The 21559-nt window shown below is 34.6% G+C and overlaps 1 protein-coding gene across 1 annotated transcript; it reads right to left on the bottom strand.

Annotated features, from left to right (window-relative positions):
- Nucleotides 1-11530: 11530 nt before the first annotated feature.
- LOC131874752 (protein RADIALIS-like 4) lies at nucleotides 11531-14273 on the bottom strand. The gene is made up of 2 exons (XM_059218663.1): nucleotides 13296-14273; nucleotides 11531-11851 (listed from the first exon to the last, which is right to left on the bottom strand). Exon 1 carries the CDS (start codon nucleotides 13578-13580, stop codon nucleotides 13329-13331), a length of 252 nt encoding a protein of 83 aa, XP_059074646.1. The 5' UTR covers nucleotides 13581-14273; the 3' UTR covers nucleotides 11531-11851; nucleotides 13296-13328.
- Between the last annotated feature and the right edge of the window lie 7286 nt (nucleotides 14274-21559).

Raw genomic sequence — 21559 nt, 5'->3', positions numbered from 1 at the left:
TAAATATTATTTGAAAGATAAGGTCGTCTCATTAAAGATTTTTCTAATTAATTTAAAAAACATGCTTGTATTTGGATCTATTGGTTGTTTCTTCAATGTATGTTGATGTGAATGAGTTTGATTCCTAGTTTACATGTTTGGACTAGTGAACCTCATTTCTGGTGACTACAACTTCAAACATATGTATTAAAATTTTTATTGTTGCCGTGAATGAATAACCATGAATGTATTTACACACATCATGCTTTTATCAATTTTTGTGATGGTTGAGTCAAAATTGGTTGCATCAATTTGATAATAGTCAAAATAGTTTTGAATCTCAATATTATTTATATCTTGAACAAATTATTGTAGATTGGAAGGCCAATTTTTTTTTGCTTTGGTTGTAGAAGGTGATGTTAGTGTTAAAGAAGCAAGGTCATGGTATGCCTCTCCAAGACACCTACTTTTATAACTGGTATCATAAAAGAAAAAAAGGTTTAAAGGTCGGTTATTAAATAGCCCATATTTTAATATAGGTCAGTATGCTTCCCACATTTTATACATAAAATAACCTAAGATTAGAAACAAAAAAAATTAGTGGGTTTGACCAAGTCAAGTTGTCTTATATTTTATTCTTGTTTAATGCTTCTACCAATCAAGTAGTATTAAGTAATATGAATTTGAGTAGTCCGCTACCTTTTCTCTTCTGCATAGTGTTGTCACCAGTGCCCTTGAGTTATAGTAGCATGACTAGAAAGACAATAAAATTTCATCCAATTTCATGTCATCTTTTCCTTGTTACTCTTTATAAAGCCTCACATACTAGATTTGGGCTTCCTAAAATGTCACAAATATTTTCAAAAAGTTCCTTAAGTTGGCTTGTTACTCTTGATAGAGCCTCACATACTAGATTTGTGCTTCCTAAAATGCCACAAATATTTTCAAAAAATATAACCGTCAGGTGTAAATCTCAGCATCGTGCCAAATTGGATCTTTTACTTTGGCTTCAAAGATCCACCAATTCATATATTTGAAATTGTACATGTTAGATTGCATACCCAAGCAAGATGTGCTCTTGGAGCTAAAATCGCCACTAGTAATGCCCAATGTGAGTTGGTTGAGTTATAATGAGTTTTGAGGATCTCCAATTGGTAGGATTGGGATATTATCCCCCAGCTTGTGATGAACATAGGTTTGGGAGATGAAAGAACCATTCAAATTTCAAAATTTAGATTTCCTTTTGAAAATTGTTTTTATGCTATAAAATGTAATTGGATAGAAGAAGGAAACTGGAGAATCACCTTATATGATTTAGTTGGGTCAATATAATAATCATTTTTTATTTCAAACAAAAATATATAGACATGTAAATAAATAAATAAAAATCCAACATGTACATGCACCTCAATCCAACATCATTACTGGAACATTGAAATTTACATCAAAATTGCTGGGAATATTAATGTGTTGCTCCTTATGCTTAAATGAAAATTTAGAATAGTTTTCCTTACCAATCATGCAATTATTGTCATCAAAATAAATTCCTCATCAAAATAATTGTTACGAATTGTAAAAACCAAAAAATGTTTCAAGAGATTTGGTATATTTTTGTAATGCTTCAAAATATATTAGATTCAATGCGTTTCACATACCACTAAACTATGTCCCATAGAATGGTGAATAATTTAATTATTTGTGAAATTGTGATAATTGATTCTAGTATTCCACATCCTCAATGTAATAGTGGGAATTGTGTTCCTCAAAAGCCACTTTACCATTGAATACAACCTTTACTATTCAATATTACAATATCTAAACTTTAATAATGCTTGGAAATTTCCATTTCTTGCAAATACAACATCTACTTTTTAATCAAACTTTTTGTGCTAACAAATCAATGTATAATTGAAAATTTATACTTTGTTCATTTATAAGTCCAATTTGAGCAAAATTTACTAGATTAGTCCATATCCCCATTAGTCTAAATTGAGTTAAATTAAATAAGAAATGCAGAGGATATAAATAAGCCGTTGTCAACCACAAAATGGTGACATTGCAGACAACTTAACAAAAAATGCAGAGCATATAAATAAGCCGTTGTCAACCACAAAATGGTGACATTGCAGACAACTTAACAAAAAATGCTCTACACTCAATAGAATGTTCTGAGGCTATTCAACCCACAATCACAATTTAAAAAATCATCCAAGCTTAATTTAAATAATTTCTATATTCCTATCCAAAAATTTGCGTCTCTCACTTTCTATGAGATGACTTCAAACAAAGAATAGGGTAACCTCAAATCTTGCAGAGCAGATATTAATAGTTAAATTTTAGTTTTATCTCCGAAATAGATGGTAAATGAAATCAGTGAAATACACCCATTATCATTAGTGGAAAGTCATATTATTCTGCATGTATTGCAAAACTCAGAATATTCGAATTCAAAGTCTGTAAAAATTCTTCAAACCAATAGATGCTCCTCATAAGTTACGTACTTAGGACTGAAAAAACCATAAATATTCTGCAAACATGTGCAGAGATATAATATCTCATGAAGTATTTAATTATATTTATTAAATGGTTTAAATAATGTTTTATCAATTTAATTCCTTTTTACTTTAAAATTTTTAATGATACAGTATAGATTTACCATCCTTATAAATCCATATCAAAAAGGAATTCAAATCAAATTATTAAATATTCAAGCATTCAATGCCTTGTCCTAATTCAATCAGCCTTGTGTTATTTTAATAATCATTATTTTAATAAGCATTCAATGCCTTGTCCTAATGCCTTGTCCAGACAGCAACTTCACAACAATACGACCTTGTTTTATTAATGTGACAAGAGCTTCACAGCAACATGAACTTGTTTTATTAATATATCTAGACAGGCAAAATTAATTGTTTTATATCTTAGCAGGTTAGTTTTGCTGTGGGGGGAATTCATGGTTTTCTGTGGAAAGTCCTAAATTTAACGGCACGATCAGCACCCATTTTTTTTTATAGTTTTTTGCTGTGGGGAGAATTCATGGTTTTCTATAGATAGTGGCATTACTATGCCTTTTTACAGAAAATGAAGCGAAGGGAGAGAACCCAAATACTTATATAGCTTGAGCGTTCTCATTTTTTTATGTTTTATGCGTGTTACAGTTATTTCTACATTATATTTATCACTGAAAATATCCACAGGTGGCCACTAATTTTGTTATACTATGCTTCTGAACTTCGTCCAAGTTTTCTTCTGCTCTCCTTGTAGATACTATTATCAGCAGTAATAATAGTTAAACTTCAATTCAGGAGCTTCATTGTCGCTTCAAACCATATATTGCCTGCATAAGATTTGTATTGTCGGTAGAAAGAGAGAAAACCAACAAATCAATATTATATAAGAGTAAATGTATACCCAAAAAATTAATAAAAGAATTAATTATTATGCACTTAAAGTTAGCTTAAATGTAAAAGAGATAAAGGGAACTTAAATAATTAAACAAATATTGTTTAATTCATCAAGTAAATACCCGAATATTCTAACAGTAACCACCAATGAACAAACACACAGCCAAACAGGGCATGCATATGGTAAACAAAGGCCCCTCCAACACCAAAACACAAAGAAAAATACCAGCCAATCAAAAGTTTCCCCACAACACTCCATACTCAGTGAGGAGATACTACCGGATATAACTACAACAAAGATGTTGTCATAAGGCAGGACAACATCCCCCCTATAGCCATATAGGGAAGTAAAAACCACACCCAGCAAGGAGACGGGAGAGGACAACACCATAAAGAAGATATCACCCCAGCAGGAGAAGCCACAACAATCTCCCTACTCCATGAGGAAATTTTAACTAGAAATATCAACAACAAAGATATTGTCACGAAGAGAAACACCCTCACTGCAGATACTTACGAAAGAAAACCACAACCAGCATGGAAAATGAAGGAGGCTTCTAAAAAGAAATCTTGCTAAGAAATAAGCTTCATGCAAGAGACTGGTATGTCCAAAGGAGAAACCTCTAAGAAATCAGCACCCTCAACAATAGCTTTATTCGCCAATAAATCCGCAATGACATTGATCTCCCTATGAGAGATAGAGAAAGTGGAAACACACTTTAATTGCACAAGAATGTGATCTAAGAAATACTGTAAATGCCAAGAAAGATATTTTTTAGCAACAACCGCCTAAAAAACCACCATTGAGTCACCTTCAATAACAATATCTTTAATATTCCAAGAAATAGCGAGATCAAGCCCAAAGGATAAATCCTGAAACTCGGTAACATTATTAGTACCCTGACCAATGTATTTTCCCACAACTTTGATAATCTTAGAAGAATGATAAAAAATGACCACTCCAATACCGGACCTTCCCGAATTTCCCTGAGAAGCCCCATCAAACTATAGTTTAAATGAAGACATGGGGGGGGCTCCATTTGGCCATCTTACGTTTAACAGGAGAAGATAGCCCAATTGATATAGCCCCATGAGAAGGCATCCGATGAAGCGAAGACCATTTCCAAGTGACCCAATTATCCCAATGAGAAAAAGACTTGAGGTGATCTAAATTTTTATGGATGTAAGAAAGTACCACCTCACCAATGGAGGTTTTAATTTTACCAATCACATCAACTAGAGTAGCAGATTTATGTTTAAAGATCCTAGAATTCCTTTCAAGCTAGAGATTCCAAATCACCAGTGATGGGGCCACAACCCAAAGAGATGAATAAAACGAAGAGGATAACAACAAGGGCCAGGAAAAAAATTATGAAAATAGATTAGGACAAAGAGAAGAAGACCAACCAAGCATGCCAAAAATCCAATACCAACACTCACAAGCAAATGGAAAAAGCAGAAAAAGATGGTCCATGGATTCCATACGATATCCACAAATAACACAAGGGAATACTGCTATAATCCCAAGCCTGTCCAATCACATCCTAGTGAGAACTTTATCCTAGACTGCCAACCAAGTAAAGGACCCTGCCTTAGGAAGACAAGCCAGATGCCAAAATAGCTTAGGAGGCTAGCAAGAGGATGAATAAATTTGAACCAAAGAATTATAACCATCTTTTACTGAATATGCACTTGAAGCATTCTTAATCCAGACCAAAGAGTCCTCCTTATCGTGAAAGACAAGAGGTCTTTTGTGAAGTTCTTCCATAAAAGCAAGTCTAAGACCGTTATCAATAGGCAAGGGAGGAATATTCTTCCATTTAGCCACTAAACATGGACCTGTAGAAACAACATCAAAATAATCTGCAACAAAAGGCCCCCAAAGATCCAACAAAATGCCAGGCAAAGGGGACCAATCTCGAATAGTTGAAAGAGCAGGATGACCATTCCAGACTTCATCCCAAATCTGGGTCTTCTTCCCATTATGAACAACCTAAGATAAATGTGGTAAAAATAACCCTCCTACAAGAAACCCAAAAGTTCCAAAATGCAGAACCCTTCGGAAGAGATTTAGCAGTAAAAATCCTTTCTCTAGAAGCTCCCATTAAATACTTAGCAAGCATGATGGAAGCCCATTTGCTAAAAGGTTCTGCATATAACTTCCACACCAATATTGCCCCCAAAGCCTTATTCTTAATAGCTAAATTATGAACACCTGCACCACCCAACTCTTTGGGACGACAAATATTGTCCTAAGCAAGAAGAGGAATCTTCTTTCTACCTCCCAAGTTATCATTCCAAATGAAGGATCTAAGGGAAACCTTAATGTCCTTAATAACTTTAGTGGGAGCCTGCAAAATAGACAACAAATATGTGGGGATGGCACTCAAAATTGATTTGATTAAAAGGATCTTACCAGCTATCGTAAGCCACTTGTGATTCCAGGAGGAAATTCTGGAAGATATCAAATGAACAACTTTATCCCAAAAGGAGGTCTTTTCAGAGCCCAGAAAGAAAGGAATGTCCAAATACATGCACAGAAAAGTCCCTACTTGGAAACCCCAAAAGAGGACAAGTCTATCCCTAACTAGAGGGGAGACATTCACAAAGAAGACTTTAGACTTCTGACTATTAACCTTCTGTCTAGAAAAAGCAGCATAGTTAGAGATAATTTTCTTTATGACTCTAGCTTCCCTAAAAGAGGCAGCCCCAAACAGAAGCGTTTCATCAGCAAACAAACAATGGGATTGTGAAGAAAGAAGGCCATCAATTTTGACACCCAACCATAAACCAAATGCCATAGCATTAGAAATGGCCCTACTTAACGCTTTCGCCAAAAGAATAAATAAAAAAGGGGACAAGGAATCCCCTTGCCTAAGTCCCCAAGAGGAAGCAAAAAACCTCGAACGGGAACCATTAATCAATACTGAGAAACGGGCAAAAGATATGCATGAAAATACCCATTTAACCAAACAACGTGAAAACCCCAAACGATTCAAGACAACAACAAGGGACTGCCAATTGACACGATCATAAGCCTTAAGCATGTCTAGTTTAAGGATCATGGCTAGAACCTTTTGTTGTGATATGGAATGCAGAATTTCATGAGCTACAATCGCACCTTCAAAAATGTCTTCCGACTAGGTAGAAAGCCACCCTACTCCAAGGAAACTATCCAAGGAAGGAGCCTAGAAATCCTAACCGAGATTTCCTTAGTAAATCTTTTATATAAAGTAGTACACAAGGCAATCAGAAGAAAATCAGAAAAAGAGCTAAGATTATCCACTTTTGGAATAATAGCAATAAAAGTAGTATTAAGCTCTCTCAATATTGACCTATTTCTTCTAGACTCTTCCAAGGCTAACAAAACATCATTTCCTATAAAATCCCAACACTTCTGAAAAAATAGAGCTATAAACCCATCCAGACCCGGGGCCTTTTCCGGATGCATGGAAAAGACTATCTCTTTCAGCTCTTCCAACGAAAAGGGAGCCATAAGAATCTTATTATCTTCTTGAGACACTAGTGGGAGGATCGAATTCATGCAAGCATTATCTATAGCAACCGATTCAGCCGTAAGCAGAGACTTAAAGAACCTAACAACTTCAGAAGCAATATCATCCTCATCAACCAAACTGTTACCATTAGAATAAAAAATACATGAAATTAGATTGCAAAGCCTCTTAAGCTTAGAAGAAGAATGGAAGGACTTAGAATTTTTGTCTCCTTTAGAAAGCCAAAGGTCCCTAGACTTTTGCCTCCAATAAGATTCTTCCCTAGCCAAAGTCTCACTCAATTGAAGATTCAAAAACTTTAGCCTATCATACGAGAGAGAGGACATACCCAAAGCAATAATATTCTTATTAAGCTGCTCAATTTCTTCCTGAATCCTAGCCTTTTCTCCAAATATATTCTTACAGTGTGTCATATTCCAATCCCTAATCTTATGCTTTAAAAAAGCTAGTTTCTTCACAATCTGAAACATCCTAGACCCAGGAAAAAATGGGGCAGAAAGCCACCATTATTTTAATGAAGGCAAGAAAGATCGATCCCTAAACCACATTGGTTCAAACTTAAAAGGTAATTTCCTAGGTGCCCTATCCTAAAAAATAGAAAACAGAATAGGGAAACCATCAGAACCAGTGAAGGGGAGAACTGAGGAAACAAAATCCTGGCTCGAATTAAACCAATTTTCAAAAACCAAAAAATGATCCAGCCTTTCAGAGATTTGACAAAAATCTATTTGCATGTTGGTCCATGTAAATGGCCCATTAAGAGGTTTACAATCAACCAAATTCAAAGAATGAATAAAGTGATAAAAATCTGAAATAGAATTATTATTAGGGATGATTCCCCCAGCCTTCTCATCTAAACTAGCAATAGCATTAAAATCTCCCCCACAAATTAGAAAAGCATTACGCAGAGGAGATGCAACTGAAGCCAAAACTTCCCAAAGGTTTCATTTTTCGAGAACCCCAGTTGGGCCGTTTACATTAAAAAGCTAGAATTTTAAATTTGATAACCTACACTTAACCAGGCCAAGCATCCATTTGGATGAGGAAGCAATCAATGAGAAATCCACATAAGCATCTTTCCAAAGGACTGCAAGACCACCTAAAGTACCTGAAGAGGGAGATGCATTACATTTCCAAATTTTCCAAGAAGAGAATAACCTATTAGCAGATGATAAATTTAAATTTGTTTCTTGCAACATCACCACATCACACTTCATTAAGTCCAACTGAGACTTAATCAAATGTTGTTTGTTAGGGGCATTTAAGCCCCTAACATTCCAAGATATAAGCCCTGAGGGTAAGTATCATCTCCCATCGAAACATCCAAAGAAATCAGAGAAACCTTGTCTACCAAAAAAGCCTTGTGAAGACATTGCTTAGAAGCCAAGGCTCTTGTAACTCATGGGCTAAAGGGTTTTTTAGATCATTTCTTTTTGGAAGACTCCAAAGAAGAAAGAAGAGTTGATTGAATGCTCGCGTCAATTTCTAATTTAGTCTTGACATGTTTAGGCTTTCAGCCTCTTTTACCAGGGGTGGACAAAGGTGAAGAATGAGAAAGGGGGGTTTGGACCAAAGGAAACCCATTAAAACCCAAAGGAGTATCCACAAGTGCCCTATCTTCAATGGGACCTACCCCAAGAGTCGACGACACCCTAACCCTCTCCCTGCTTGAATCAATGGGAGTCGAAGATGGCCCAAGAACTGATGCCATTAGAGCCCTATCTAGATTGAGTAAATCGAAAGAATTATTTGTAGGAAAAGCAACCAAATCATTCTCCAAGTTGCCTAAATCGATCGAAATCAAAGAAATTACTCTATTGGCTAAAGCAGAATTAAGAGTCACATTATTAGTATTAACAATATCTTGCACCTGGGCAATAAGATTCTCATCCGGAACAATATCAACATCCAAGGGATGCTCAGAATTTTTCAAAACCGACCCAGGGATTTGTGTCTTGGCCCCCAAGTCATTTTCCAAATCAGAAGAATGCAAAGAAGGTTTTCCCATATTTAAAATTTTATTGGTATTATTCAAAGAAGAGACATTATCCAAGACAATCCTCGGGGAAGGAATATAGCAGTGAGGTGCCTCTGCTGAAACCCTAGATGTGAAATTTTTATCCGGAAGGGAAGGAGCAGAAACCAAATTAGCAGCATGAACACCTACATGATCTTTATTCCAAATAAACATTTCCACATTCCCATCCAAAGAGGAATCAATGACTCTTGAGCCAAATTTAATAGATTTCATATGAAAAAACAAAGGAGAATCCATAACCACCAAAGAATGACCAAACTCCATAGAATCCCTAATAAGGTTTTGACGCCAAATACCAAAGGGAGACCGAAGGTTACAAGTCATCGAAGGAGAGACATTAGCTTAAAGTAAAACACAAATTTTTACGACAAACAACCCATCCTCGAACACCAAATGTGACAATAGAAATTTACCAAATGAGTCCCCAATCTTTGTTAAAATATCAGATTCTACAAATTTGGATGGTAGAAAAGGAAGTTTAAACTAGGTAGGAACCTGTTTCGGGCCAACCCTAGAGGGCTCTAAAAGGGCTTCCAATTTTCCACAAAAATCAAATTTTTCCCAAGCCAAAAAAATGGAACACTCAAAGCCTTATCCCTAGCAATTCCAGATTCAAAAACAATAATAAACAAATTTGCAAATAGAACTTGGAAGTACAAAGTGCCATACCAGTGCGCATGAATCTTATAATGGAGGTTTGACAGAGGAATAGAATCACCCCACACCTGGATAATGACTTCCAAAGCCCGAAGATCATGAGCCTTTTTCCCCATCACAGAATCTGAGGTGTGAATCAAAGGAACTGGGAGTGGAGCAAGCCACGGCTGCGAGGGCAAATCAAATTTTGGCAAATGACATCTCGAAACACTTGAATTTGGCTGCGGATTAGCAGAGTCTCTTGTCAAACCAAGTCAAGCCTTATTGCCAGAAACCCTAGCATTTCAAATGCCCTTTTGCCGAGCACCTTTAGTCCTCAAATTACGGCTCTGATTCCCTTGCCTACGAAAAAACCCCTGAAAATACACAGAGGAAGGAAATTCTTGCTTGGATTCTTTAGTCACACCTAGGCAAGGGAGATCAGTAGAAACCAATACATCCACCCATTTACCGCCTCGAAAAACCCATTGAGGGACATGATCAGCATACGTGCCAAAGGGATCTCAGGGGGGAAGCGGATTTGCCACTGCTTCATCTCCCCAATGCATGTTCGTCTGCATGGCCCTCAATAACCAAGCCGTCGCAAATCTCCAGAAATTACTATTAAAATTTTTAATCATTATTATGTCAAAATAATTGTTATGAATTGTAAAAACCAAAAAATGTTTCAAAAAATCTGGTATATTTTTCTAATACTTCAAAATTTATTAGATTCAATGTGTTTCACATACCACTAAACTATGTCCCATAAAAATTATGATTGAACGAATGGTGAATAATTTAATTACTAATGAAATTGTGATAACTGATTCTAGTATTCCACATCCTCAATGTAATAGTAGGAATTGTATTTCTGAAAAGCCACTTTACCATTGAATGCAACCTTTACTATTCAATATGACAATATCTAAACTTTAATACTGCTTGCAAATTTCCATTTCTTGCAAATACAACATCTACTTTAATACTGCTTGGAAATTTCCATTTCTTGCAATGTCAACCACAAAATGGTGACACTGCAGACAACTTTAACAAAAAAAATTCTCTACACTCAATAGAATGTTCTGAGGCTATTCAATCCACAATCACAATTTAAAAAAACATCCAAGCTTAATTTAAATAATTTCTATATTCCTATCCAAAAATTTGCATCTCTCACTTTCTGTGAGAGGACTTCAAATAAAGCATAGTGCAACCTCAAATCTAGCAGAGCAGATATTAATAGTTAAATTTTAGAAATCAGTGAAAAACACCCATTATCATTAGTGGAAAGTCATATCGTTCTGCAAGTATTGCAAAACTCAGAATGTTCGAATTCAAAGTCTGTAAAATTCTTCAAACCAATAGATGCTCCTCATAAGTTATGTATTCGGTTTAAATTTTCTGCAAATATGTGCAGAGCATATAATATTTCATGAAGTACTTAAATCATATTTATTAAATGGTTTAAATTATTTTTTATCAATTTAATTCCTTTTTACTTTGAAAAATTTAATGATGCAGTATAGATTTGCTCCTTATAAATCCATATCAAAAAGGAATTCAAAACAAATTATTAAATATTGAAGCATTCAATGCCTTGTCCTAATTCAATCAGACTTGTGTTATTTCAATAACCATTACTGTCCTGACAGCAACTTCACAGCAATACGACCTTGTTTTATTAATGTGGCAAGAGCTTCACAGCAACATCACCTTGTTTTATTAATATATCTGGACAGCCAAAATTAATTGCCCTTTTGCTGAAGGAACTATATAATATCTTAACCGGTTAGTTTTGCTGTGGGGATAATTCATGGTTTTATTCTATGGAATGTCCTAAATTTAACGGCACGATCAGCAATAATGTTTGTAAATTTAACGGCACGATCAGAAAATGTTTAAAGAGTCGTGTACAGACAGTGAAATTCCAATCATCAGAAACACATCTTCAATAAAAATACAATATACTTATTTTATCATTTCTCTGTAAATACTGGCATTACTATGCCTTTTTACAGAAAATGAAGCTAAGGGAGAGAGCCCAAATACTTATATAGCTTGAGCGTTCTCCTTTTTAATGTTTTATGAGTGTTACAGAATTTACTATATTATATTTATCAATGAAAATATCCACAGATGACCAGTAATTTTGTTATACTATGCTTCTGAACTTCGTCCAAGTTTTCTTCTGCTCTCCTTGTAGATACTATTATCAGGAGTAATAATAGTCAAACTTCAATTCAGGAGCTTCATTGTCGCTTCAAACTATATATTGCCTGCATAAGATTTGTATTGTCAGTAGAAAGAGAGAAAACCAACAAATCAATATTAAATAGGAGTAAATGTATACCCCCAAAAAATTATTCTGTAGGTTTAGATATAATCTATTCATGCACATATTTATATTAGTATGCACAGTATCATATCACTTTGTTCTCCATTTCCTCTAGTAGAAATGAATCTGATATATGTTAGAAATATAATCTCAACTATCTTATCGTGCTGTCCTCTAGCTCACCTCCGTATCAGCATTAAAGGCGATTTAAGAAGAAAACTTTTTGAAGAAAGATTTCAGGAGACTTTCCTCATTAACTATTACACACTTTGTGGGTTGTAAAAATTCTTCTTTCATCTCCGTAATGTTTTTTTAGTTTTATTCTCATTAACTATATTATTTTTGAAGATGGTAAGAGAGAAGAACAAGAGAAGAATATACAGGGCAACGAAGCTCTGCGGAAATTATTCCAGTTCTAATATATATATATATATAATCTGTTATTATCCATTTGCTGCTGTGTGTTTTTCTGTGTGTCGCAAACAACTTTTCCATGAATTTTTATTTGTTTCTTTCACTTCTGTATGCATATTTCTATGTGCTCTGTTATTACTGCTCATATACACAAAAGAGCATTTACATGGTGGGTTTTTCCCTCAGCAGATAATATTGAGTTAATAAGCTAATTTTATAGATTTAATGTTACATCAAAATTTATAACTTTCAAACAACAATCCAAAATAAACTAGATGTGAAGTTGGTCCAAAAGATCCTAATTTTCTAATTTCCCAAAGGATCCAACAATTGTTAACAGGATACAATCAGGATAGCTGTGTGATAGTCCATAACGACCCAAAGAGATTATTATTCAAAGTCTCAAACTACTAGAAATTAAATGTGATCCTAACACAGCTCATGAAGACCTTCATTTGGGATCCTGCCTAATATCGGTAATATTTATAATGAAAAACCAAAGTAACGTGGCCCAAAAGATGGAGTCTCTAGCAAGTTTGAGAAGATAGCCAAGGTACTGAAGGACTATGTAATTGGGAAAATAAGGAGTTACTGTACAGGGTTTGTGCGGACTGCACAACACTGTTACCAGCATTTCAAAACATTGCAGGATGATAAGACCAATTAAGATACGAATTTTTTATGACGAGAAAGTACTAAAATCATCTTACAATGAAGAAACTTGTGATATAGGTAATCTACAGTGAAGTTAGGACACTATACTTAACAGGAGAATATGTCCACAATATCTGGGAACAAAGCGGAAAAAGGTGCAGCATATTCAGTTACTATTTTTAAGCTTTGTTTTGTTTAAATACATCATTTGAAATCATATTAACTTTTTCAAAATCAGAATTTAAAATATATTGTTTAAACCAAAATGATATTTACTAGTGAATTGTATAACATGCTCGCTAAGAATCTAAACTTACCTATTTTCCTTGTCTCCATAGTTAGCAGAAGAATCAACCAGAAGATTTGTACTTAGGGAAAGGCACTTGACCTGATTCAATGCGATTCAAGTCATCCAACAGAATCTCATAATGCTTTTCTACTTCCTCTGGAGATTTCCCATCAACCATCGCAGACACCTTTTGCCAACGGTCAGGAGTGTCTTTGTCATAGATGGCTATGGCCTTCTCAAACTGTTTATTTTGCCTGGCTGTCCAAGTTGATACAATATTTCCCGCAGATGAAGAACTTAGATGACTGACCATAGTCCCAAACTTGACCAAACAAACTTGGGGCTGATTCAGAGGGACAATATATTGCACTTCTATGTGCTATCCCAACCTTGCAATAACGATTTTTCAATAGAACTTCTAAAGACAAAGGACCCCACTCGTGCAACTGGTCGAAACTAGAGAATATTCAAAGCATTCCTAGACAATAACCAGCATCAGATCATCTAAAATACTCTTAACCTCCAGTAGCACAATACAATTATAGAAAAATTGGAGTACCCAACTCTTCAAAATAGTACAGGAGCAAATACGAAGGTGAAGATCTCAATTCAATTCTATAACCAGTGAGAAAAATCAGTAGATACCCAGCAAAGAAATTCAGTACAATATGTAAATCAAATGGGAGAACTAATAACGTCTGAAAGAAAAGATGTGGGATGAAATTTTACTAGAAAACCAACAGTTAAAAGGATGTTACAAGTGTCAAAACCAAGAAAATACGAAGAGAAAAAGAAATACCGAATGCAAGGACTAATAATAATAGCAAATAGACTGATAAATCACATCAAACTCCTTCAAATGGCTTGACAATCAATAAAACTGAAATCAAACTCGGCTGCATATTAAAAAAAAACAGAAGTTGAAGCTTTGGGGGTGGTTGTATACAGGGAAGGTGGGCAATGAGATTTGAGGCTTTGCAGTTCAGGTTACAAGGCAGGGATATGTTGTACAACTATGCATTGGATACCATAATTGAGGTATAGGGAGTGTCTCTATAAATAGAGTGGAGGTTAAGTTCTGTAATAATCAGCCACTTGTCGGAATCTTAATAGAGTACTTAAAGTAAACTATGCAAGCCAGACGATGAATAAAAATCAGAAGAATACGAATACTTCTTCAACAGAATCCACGAACAAGATTCTACTTTATCGAACACAGACTGAAAAATACAGAATGCCAATAGCATGCCTATGAAAATCATTGAATACTTTGGCTATTTGATAAATGGATTTAGTAGCTTCTAAACAGTTTCCATAGTTTTAAATGTCAAGTGAATCAATGGTTGGCTTTCTTGGTTTAAGCTCTACCATTCATGGTATAAGTTATGTTCCCCACTCATCCCAAAGATGTGGGAAATATGATATACTTTAGAAATCTCTAAGGACAAAATTTGTGTTTGGGTAACTTTAGAATAATTTGGAAAAATGCTGCTACTTTACACCTGCATAAGAACAAAACTTGTGTTTGTTACCTTAGAAACTCCAAAGCTGATTGTTTTAAAAGCACGCTGCTTTCTAAATTGAAACTTTTGGTTATATCTGATACTACATTTATAATGCCAGCTGTCTGCCAACTATTATGGTACGTCTATAGTAAATGTATTAGAAGATTGCAAATATGGTATTTATTATAGAGATTCATAGGCTGACTGGACTTTTTCCAGAACCCATCTTTTGGATATGCACTAATAATATGTCTGAGTAATTCAGATGATATTACTTCCATTGAACAACTGTTCAAAAATAGATTGGACACAATAAAAAGTCTTAACAAATAATTTAGTTTTTTTGGTAAATATAATTGATAAGGATGAGAGTATGTTTCTTATTTACGTCATGTCATTTATCAAGATATGATATGAAAAATAAAATCAGAATCACATCCTAAACAATTTGTACAAAAAAGACATCTCTAATCTTTTATTCTTATTCCTAATCCTTTATTCTCTGCTGATATCAATATCGATTGATACTCTAATATCAAGAGATCAATATCGACTCATACTCTAATATCAAATAATAAAACCAACTTATGAAATCGAATAATAAATGAACTTATGAATGATATGTAATCTAAAAAAACCATACTGACCCATTTCATCTCTATGTTAATCATCACGTTATATTTTAGGTGACCAATCTCAAAAGGAATAAATATCCATGAGTTGTATATTTCACACAGTAAAAGAACAACTTCTCCAAAAAAAAATTGTAACAAAGTGTAAAGGTAGCATCAAATGATTAGATGCATTCGCCGACATAATAATGTTCTCCTTTCCTAGTTTCTGGTCAGAAAAAAGAGATCTCTTAAATCAATAAAAGATAATATCCTTCGCTCTCTTAAAAATTCGATGAAAAGAAGTGAACTTCTTTGAATCCTTGAGGTACATATTCTTAAAGTAGATGGGAATAAGATCACTTCAGGGATTTTCCTTGCCATGTGAGCTGCACAAGAGAGATTCTTCTAAGTGCTTCTGGAAACACGAATCACATCTTCCAAGCTATTATCATTTCGATAGAGACAATGCATTGGATACTTTTGTCTAGTCCAAAGATATTATTCGCCAGGAATTATACTACTAATCATTATGAAAGATATTTAATTAGGTAAGGAAATCTTCATTTTAGTGGGAAAAACAAATTCCACTTCCATAATGACCATAGGTTATCATACATTATATGTTTTTGAATTTAAAAATTCTAATATTTTAAACATTACTATGTTATATAATAATGTAATGGAAGATATTTTTTTTAAGGTAAGTTGTTATATTGGAAAAAGTTTCATGTCAATGTCAAGGTTTAGAGTCACGTGTATCTAGTGTTTTGATTAGATAAAGTGGGATAGGGATTAAACCCTTACTTAAACATGGGAGGAACTCACAAGCAATGAGCCCACCAAAAATTAAAATAGAGGAAACCCTTTTTTAAAAGTGAGTCTTTTGACTAGAGCTTCAAACCGACAGGAACAAAGGTCTTGACCCCACAAAAAAACTTCACATATTCAGAACATAGGGGTTATGGAAGGAACCTCAAAACATTAACCCAACAAAACCCATTGCATTAGAAATAGAACAATCAAGGAGACAAAAAACTAACAATGGTTTTGAAAGGCTTCTCGCAACCTTTTTCTTGAAGGTCTGCCTTGAACAAAGACAATCTCAAATAAGGAAGGAGACCACAAAGATCTAAAAACCAATTGGTTTTGGAAGGCAGCCAGTAACCTCTAAGAGAAAAGCTTAACAAACACAACAACAAGAACCACCTCCATAGGCTCACTATGAGCAAAAAAATAAACAACTAGGTTTTGAAAGGCATCTTGTAACTCTGTACAAGTAAGAATCATGTGAACATCCATGTTCATAGAATGTGAAAGGGGAAACAAAGAGCTTAAATACTCCTAAGAAAAGCCCTTCCAATATTAGCAACAAGGACCACCTCCATAGGCCCACTATTAGAATAACTACTAGAGCCCACCACGAAGACAAACCTCAAAGAAAGAGTGAAAAGATCCCCCAACAAAAATGCCCAAAAATAGGGCACAAGAAAAAACCATCAAGTTGTACATAGAGAGCCTGGCCCATTGTCTCCCCCCAATGAAGAAATCGCACATAACATCCAACGGTATCTATAAAGAGAAGAGGAGGATGTAGTCACCAAGATCCCACCCACATCATAGCACTAGGAGCGACATAGAATCTAGAGATCAACTCCACTTAGATAGGATAGGGTAGAGAGAGGCCTAAAAAAATTCAATCAAAACCCTTCAATGTAGACAAAAATTACACCCACAAAATCTCACGTAGGAAGCTAACAAGAACCCAGATCTAACTACGAATGGGGGAGGTCAATCACAACATGGGAACACCCACCATAAGTCAAAGTAACCCCTAGTCAGAGGAATAGAAGGCAAGAGACCACCCAACAAGCCGACCCTTAGAATAGTGAGTATCGCACACTTCGCCAAGTCTAGACACAAAGAAAATAAGGAAAAGAGTGACATAGGCAGGCCCAATCCTCAAAAAACCTCCATCATCAGCATGAAGCGCCAACCATAACCCTCTCAACTGCAACAAACCCATCTTCATCTGGGTAACAAACCTACTCAGTCTTGCCTACAATAAAAGAAACCCTAACTCCTCCTCCTCCTCCATCACTTTCCACTAGCCATCTCATCACATGTATCTAATATTATTTATCACCTTTTTTATGTTATATAGTTCTTATTTTGAGAAGAAATTATCTAGTTCTGATGCATTTATTATGATTCTTTATATTTTAATTTTTCTCACCCTTAAATAGTTTTCAATAGATGGCTCTAGATTTTGACATTGTAATAGTTTATAGTTGAATTTATAGTTTAAAAATGTAGAAGAATATTTTCCCATTTCAGAACAAAATTCATCATGAATGTTTTATGAAATCCCTAGTAATATTGTATTTCATCTTTCAAAATTTTATAGGTTCTTATAAATTACTTCGAAAAAAATCTTTAATCAACTATATTATTCAAATAATTCCATTTGAAAGCATACATTAGGAATGGATCAACAAATTTTGATTCCTTCATGGTGCCCAACTTGATGCCTTCCAAAACCTCACTATGGAATTTTCTTTCTTAAGTTTTCATAATAAAACCATACTAAAGAGGGTTTCAAACAAGGCCCTTACAATGTGAATAGTGTGTTATTATCTTTCACATGCTTGGTCTATGATTTTCTTTTCTTTGAGAATTATATTTTCAAGTCCATTTTAAGGTCAATTTCCCTAGGCTATCCTATCCTTTTTGGACCATTTCATTATCTTTAAGGAATAATTCTTTGTGAGGAGTCATCGAAAGAGATAAAAAAAATAACCCAAAATTTTTATAACGATAAATTTATTTCATGTGTTATACTCCCAAATAGAGTTGTTACCCAAATTATCATTCCCTTCTCCTTATGTAGTTTCAAGGAACTATTGTAACACAAACTAGAGTCTGAAATATGCATAATATTTTGAATAAATAGATAATTTTTACATGAATGGTCCAACTAGGAGGTTACAAGCCATCAATAGAAGGAGACTTCTTTTAAAATAGCTAAGTAGCTCTAGATGAGTGAGATAAAGATATTATTCCTTTTGATAATCTTGATTAATGAATTATCTCTCATGCAACATTTAGATTCTAAAAAAAAGAAAATTATATTCAATGCAATACACTAAACAAATATTTACAAACCTAGAAATTCTCTATTTCCAAGAGGTGAGAAATTTAATACCTTTTCTTGATAATTTAACAATTCAGATCCTCGAATAAAAATGCATAGATTCACAAATCGAATTTGATTTAACCTATAATTTTTAAGTTAATAAAATTAGAAACTTACAAAATAAAGACCCCACGTTAAATCTTTTCTAGATATCCATTTCAGTCCCATAATTTGGATATCCATTTCAGTCCCATAATTAAAATTCGAGAATCTATAGACCTAAATCTCTCATTAATCAGACAATTTCCATTTTATTTTCTCATTACAGCAAAACAAACAAACTAATTTTCATACAAATTAAGAAAAAATTTCACACGCAAAAGAAAAGAATCTGAAACCCTACCTCTTTATGCTAACTGGGAATCGACACATAGGTAGAAGAAATTATCCCTAAAGAAATCCACGGACTCACCAATCACAATACATAAGGCACAATTCCAGAAACCTTCAATCCAGAAAGATTCAAGGAAAATCTTCCAATTCCGTGCCTCTGTATTCTATTATCAACTTTTCCCTGATTTAATCTTTTCCCCAAAAAAGATTTTTCCCCAAATTCATTTTGAAAACCCCATATCCAGAAAATTCATATGCATAGTAAATCTTCATGGGAAAACCAAAGCTTTCACCCTTTCAATTTTTGAAAAACAAAAGATATGCTTTTTCTAAAATGTAACTCCCCATACAAAATGCATGCAAGATTCCACTAATTAATTCCCATACTTAATTTATTTTTGTAACTCATCCACACATTCAAATTTTGAATTTTGAAACCAATAAGTATTAATTTTCCATGAGGAGTTGTCCCCTTATCACAATGGTTGTAGGCTATGCACCTCCGCATGGAGGTCTCGAGGTCGAAACCCCCGAGCCTCATGCCATGCCTTCCAAGCTGGGCGGTATGGTGAGGTGGAGGTTTATCCCGCCCCCCATTGACTGTGACTATCCATAGGTCCCCCATCTTGGAAAAAACATCTGCTCCACCCCGCTAGTGCCAACAGACCAATCTAGTAGTGTGTACCGCGAGGAAGGCCTAGCACAGATGTAGGGTAAAGTTTGATATTGGCTCTCACTGTCAATGGCTCGAGTGATGATTTGTCTCTGTTCGTCGGCCAATGGAAATGACGGCCGGTGATCTCAAGCCGTGCAGGTGCTTCATCAAGGATTCCTTGGCTCATGACATGGAGATGATGTCCTCCCATGTGATCTCACTAGTTCATAGCTCTAGTCAAAAGTGCTTGCCCTTAAAAAAATAATTCCATGAGCATAGTAAAATCCTATAATAAATATCTAATTCCTTTTAAATAAATATTTTCAAAAAGGTAGAATAGATTAAATTGTTCGCTTGATGATGATTGTAATGAATTCATCATATGTTGTCATTGATGAAACACACACACACACACATGTTTATTGTCTACTGGTGTAACGTCAAGTTGTTTACACTACAACCAGTATACTAAAGGTTTATTTCTAACTGGTACTTGGAGATAACCGGTGTATGCATGAAGATAACCACTTGGTTATATGTGTCTCAACATCAACATGAAGATCCAATGGAGACTATCTCGGAAGTGTCAAAGTCAAGCGGTTTAACTCTAACCAGTATTTCATGTTCCAACTGGTAATCGTAGATTGTGCGATGAGTTATCACCACCGACAATTTTTGGCGGTATTTTTGTGATGAGCCATGATCACTTGACTAGATACACTGCACCTAGGTAATTATGTTGTGATTTCTTGAGGCTGGCATGAAATATAAATGATTATATAGAGACATCACAATGCATTATGTTATATGAGTGAAAGTGATATGTTGTGTGCGAAAGACAAAAGTGTTAAGTTACAGAGTGTGTTGAAAAGAAGTGTTGAATATGCCTAGAAGGATCTGATCAAGCAAGTATTTTACTACTCAAACAGATCAAACAAATCTTGTTGTCTTCTAACAATTACAGTAGAATTAAAATCCCCTAACCGTGTAAGCTCTAACAAGCTTCATTGTTCAAATCCTCTAACAAGGTGATCCAGAGTATATTAGGTTTTTTGAGAGGTTTTCACAATGTTGCTTTCTTTCTTGAAGATTTTGAATAAGAGCATATTAGAATTATCTTGAATCAGGTTCATGGTGAGAACATGTACTTAGAGAGAACTCATACAATAACCAAGGAAGCCATTCAAGCTATAACTAGTTTTTACTCAACCAGTGAAGTACCTGTGCTGAGGTGTATCTCAAAAGAGATAGTATACTCTCTAATCGGATCAACATCCAATAAATGAGATTTTTTTGTCAACAATATCAGGAACCTAGCGGTGAAATTGGCAGCTATGGTTATAGGTTACCAGGTATTTTATTCTAGTAGACTTAATAGTGTTGCATCAATAGCAGTGCATACTGCTTACAGGATGATAGCTAAAAATGCTAATTATGACATATGCAAGGCCATAAGGAGTTATTTAATGTTAAATCTAAAATCTATCAAGAAAGACAATAGCCTAAAGTTTAAATATGGACAACTATTGATCGGGCTATTCTTTTCTTTCCAAAATTTTCTACCGGGAAACGAAGATCTTGAATGGTCTAAGGATCTACTGGTATCCGCTCAAATCAAGAACAACATCAAGTTTATGAAGAATACTTTTTCTACTACTATGAACAAATACTTCAATGAATTTTAGAAGAAGATGAGTACAAGATTAAGATTGCCTAAGGATGTGGTAAAACAATTTTCCAAGGATATTGTTTTCACAGTTACCACCGATTTCTGTTTAATGGAGGCAATTGAGCCTAGAGAGGAAGAAATGGAAGATATGAGTTATGAGGTTAACTATGACTTGATGATTGGCTATACCAATAACCTAATGGCATCTCTTGTAGATAAAAAGAAGGTAAAATTGAGTTTAGTAAAAGAGCAGACTGCACAAGCTGAAACAAGTATTGTTCTGACCACAAGTAGTAAAGGTAAGAAAAAGAAAGTCGAGGATG

The sequence above is a fragment of the Cryptomeria japonica genome, chromosome 4 (assembly GCF_030272615.1).
Source record: "Cryptomeria japonica chromosome 4, Sugi_1.0, whole genome shotgun sequence".
Taxonomy (NCBI): domain Eukaryota; kingdom Viridiplantae; phylum Streptophyta; class Pinopsida; order Cupressales; family Cupressaceae; genus Cryptomeria; species Cryptomeria japonica.
This window is presented reverse-complemented; position numbering and strand designations above follow the sequence as displayed.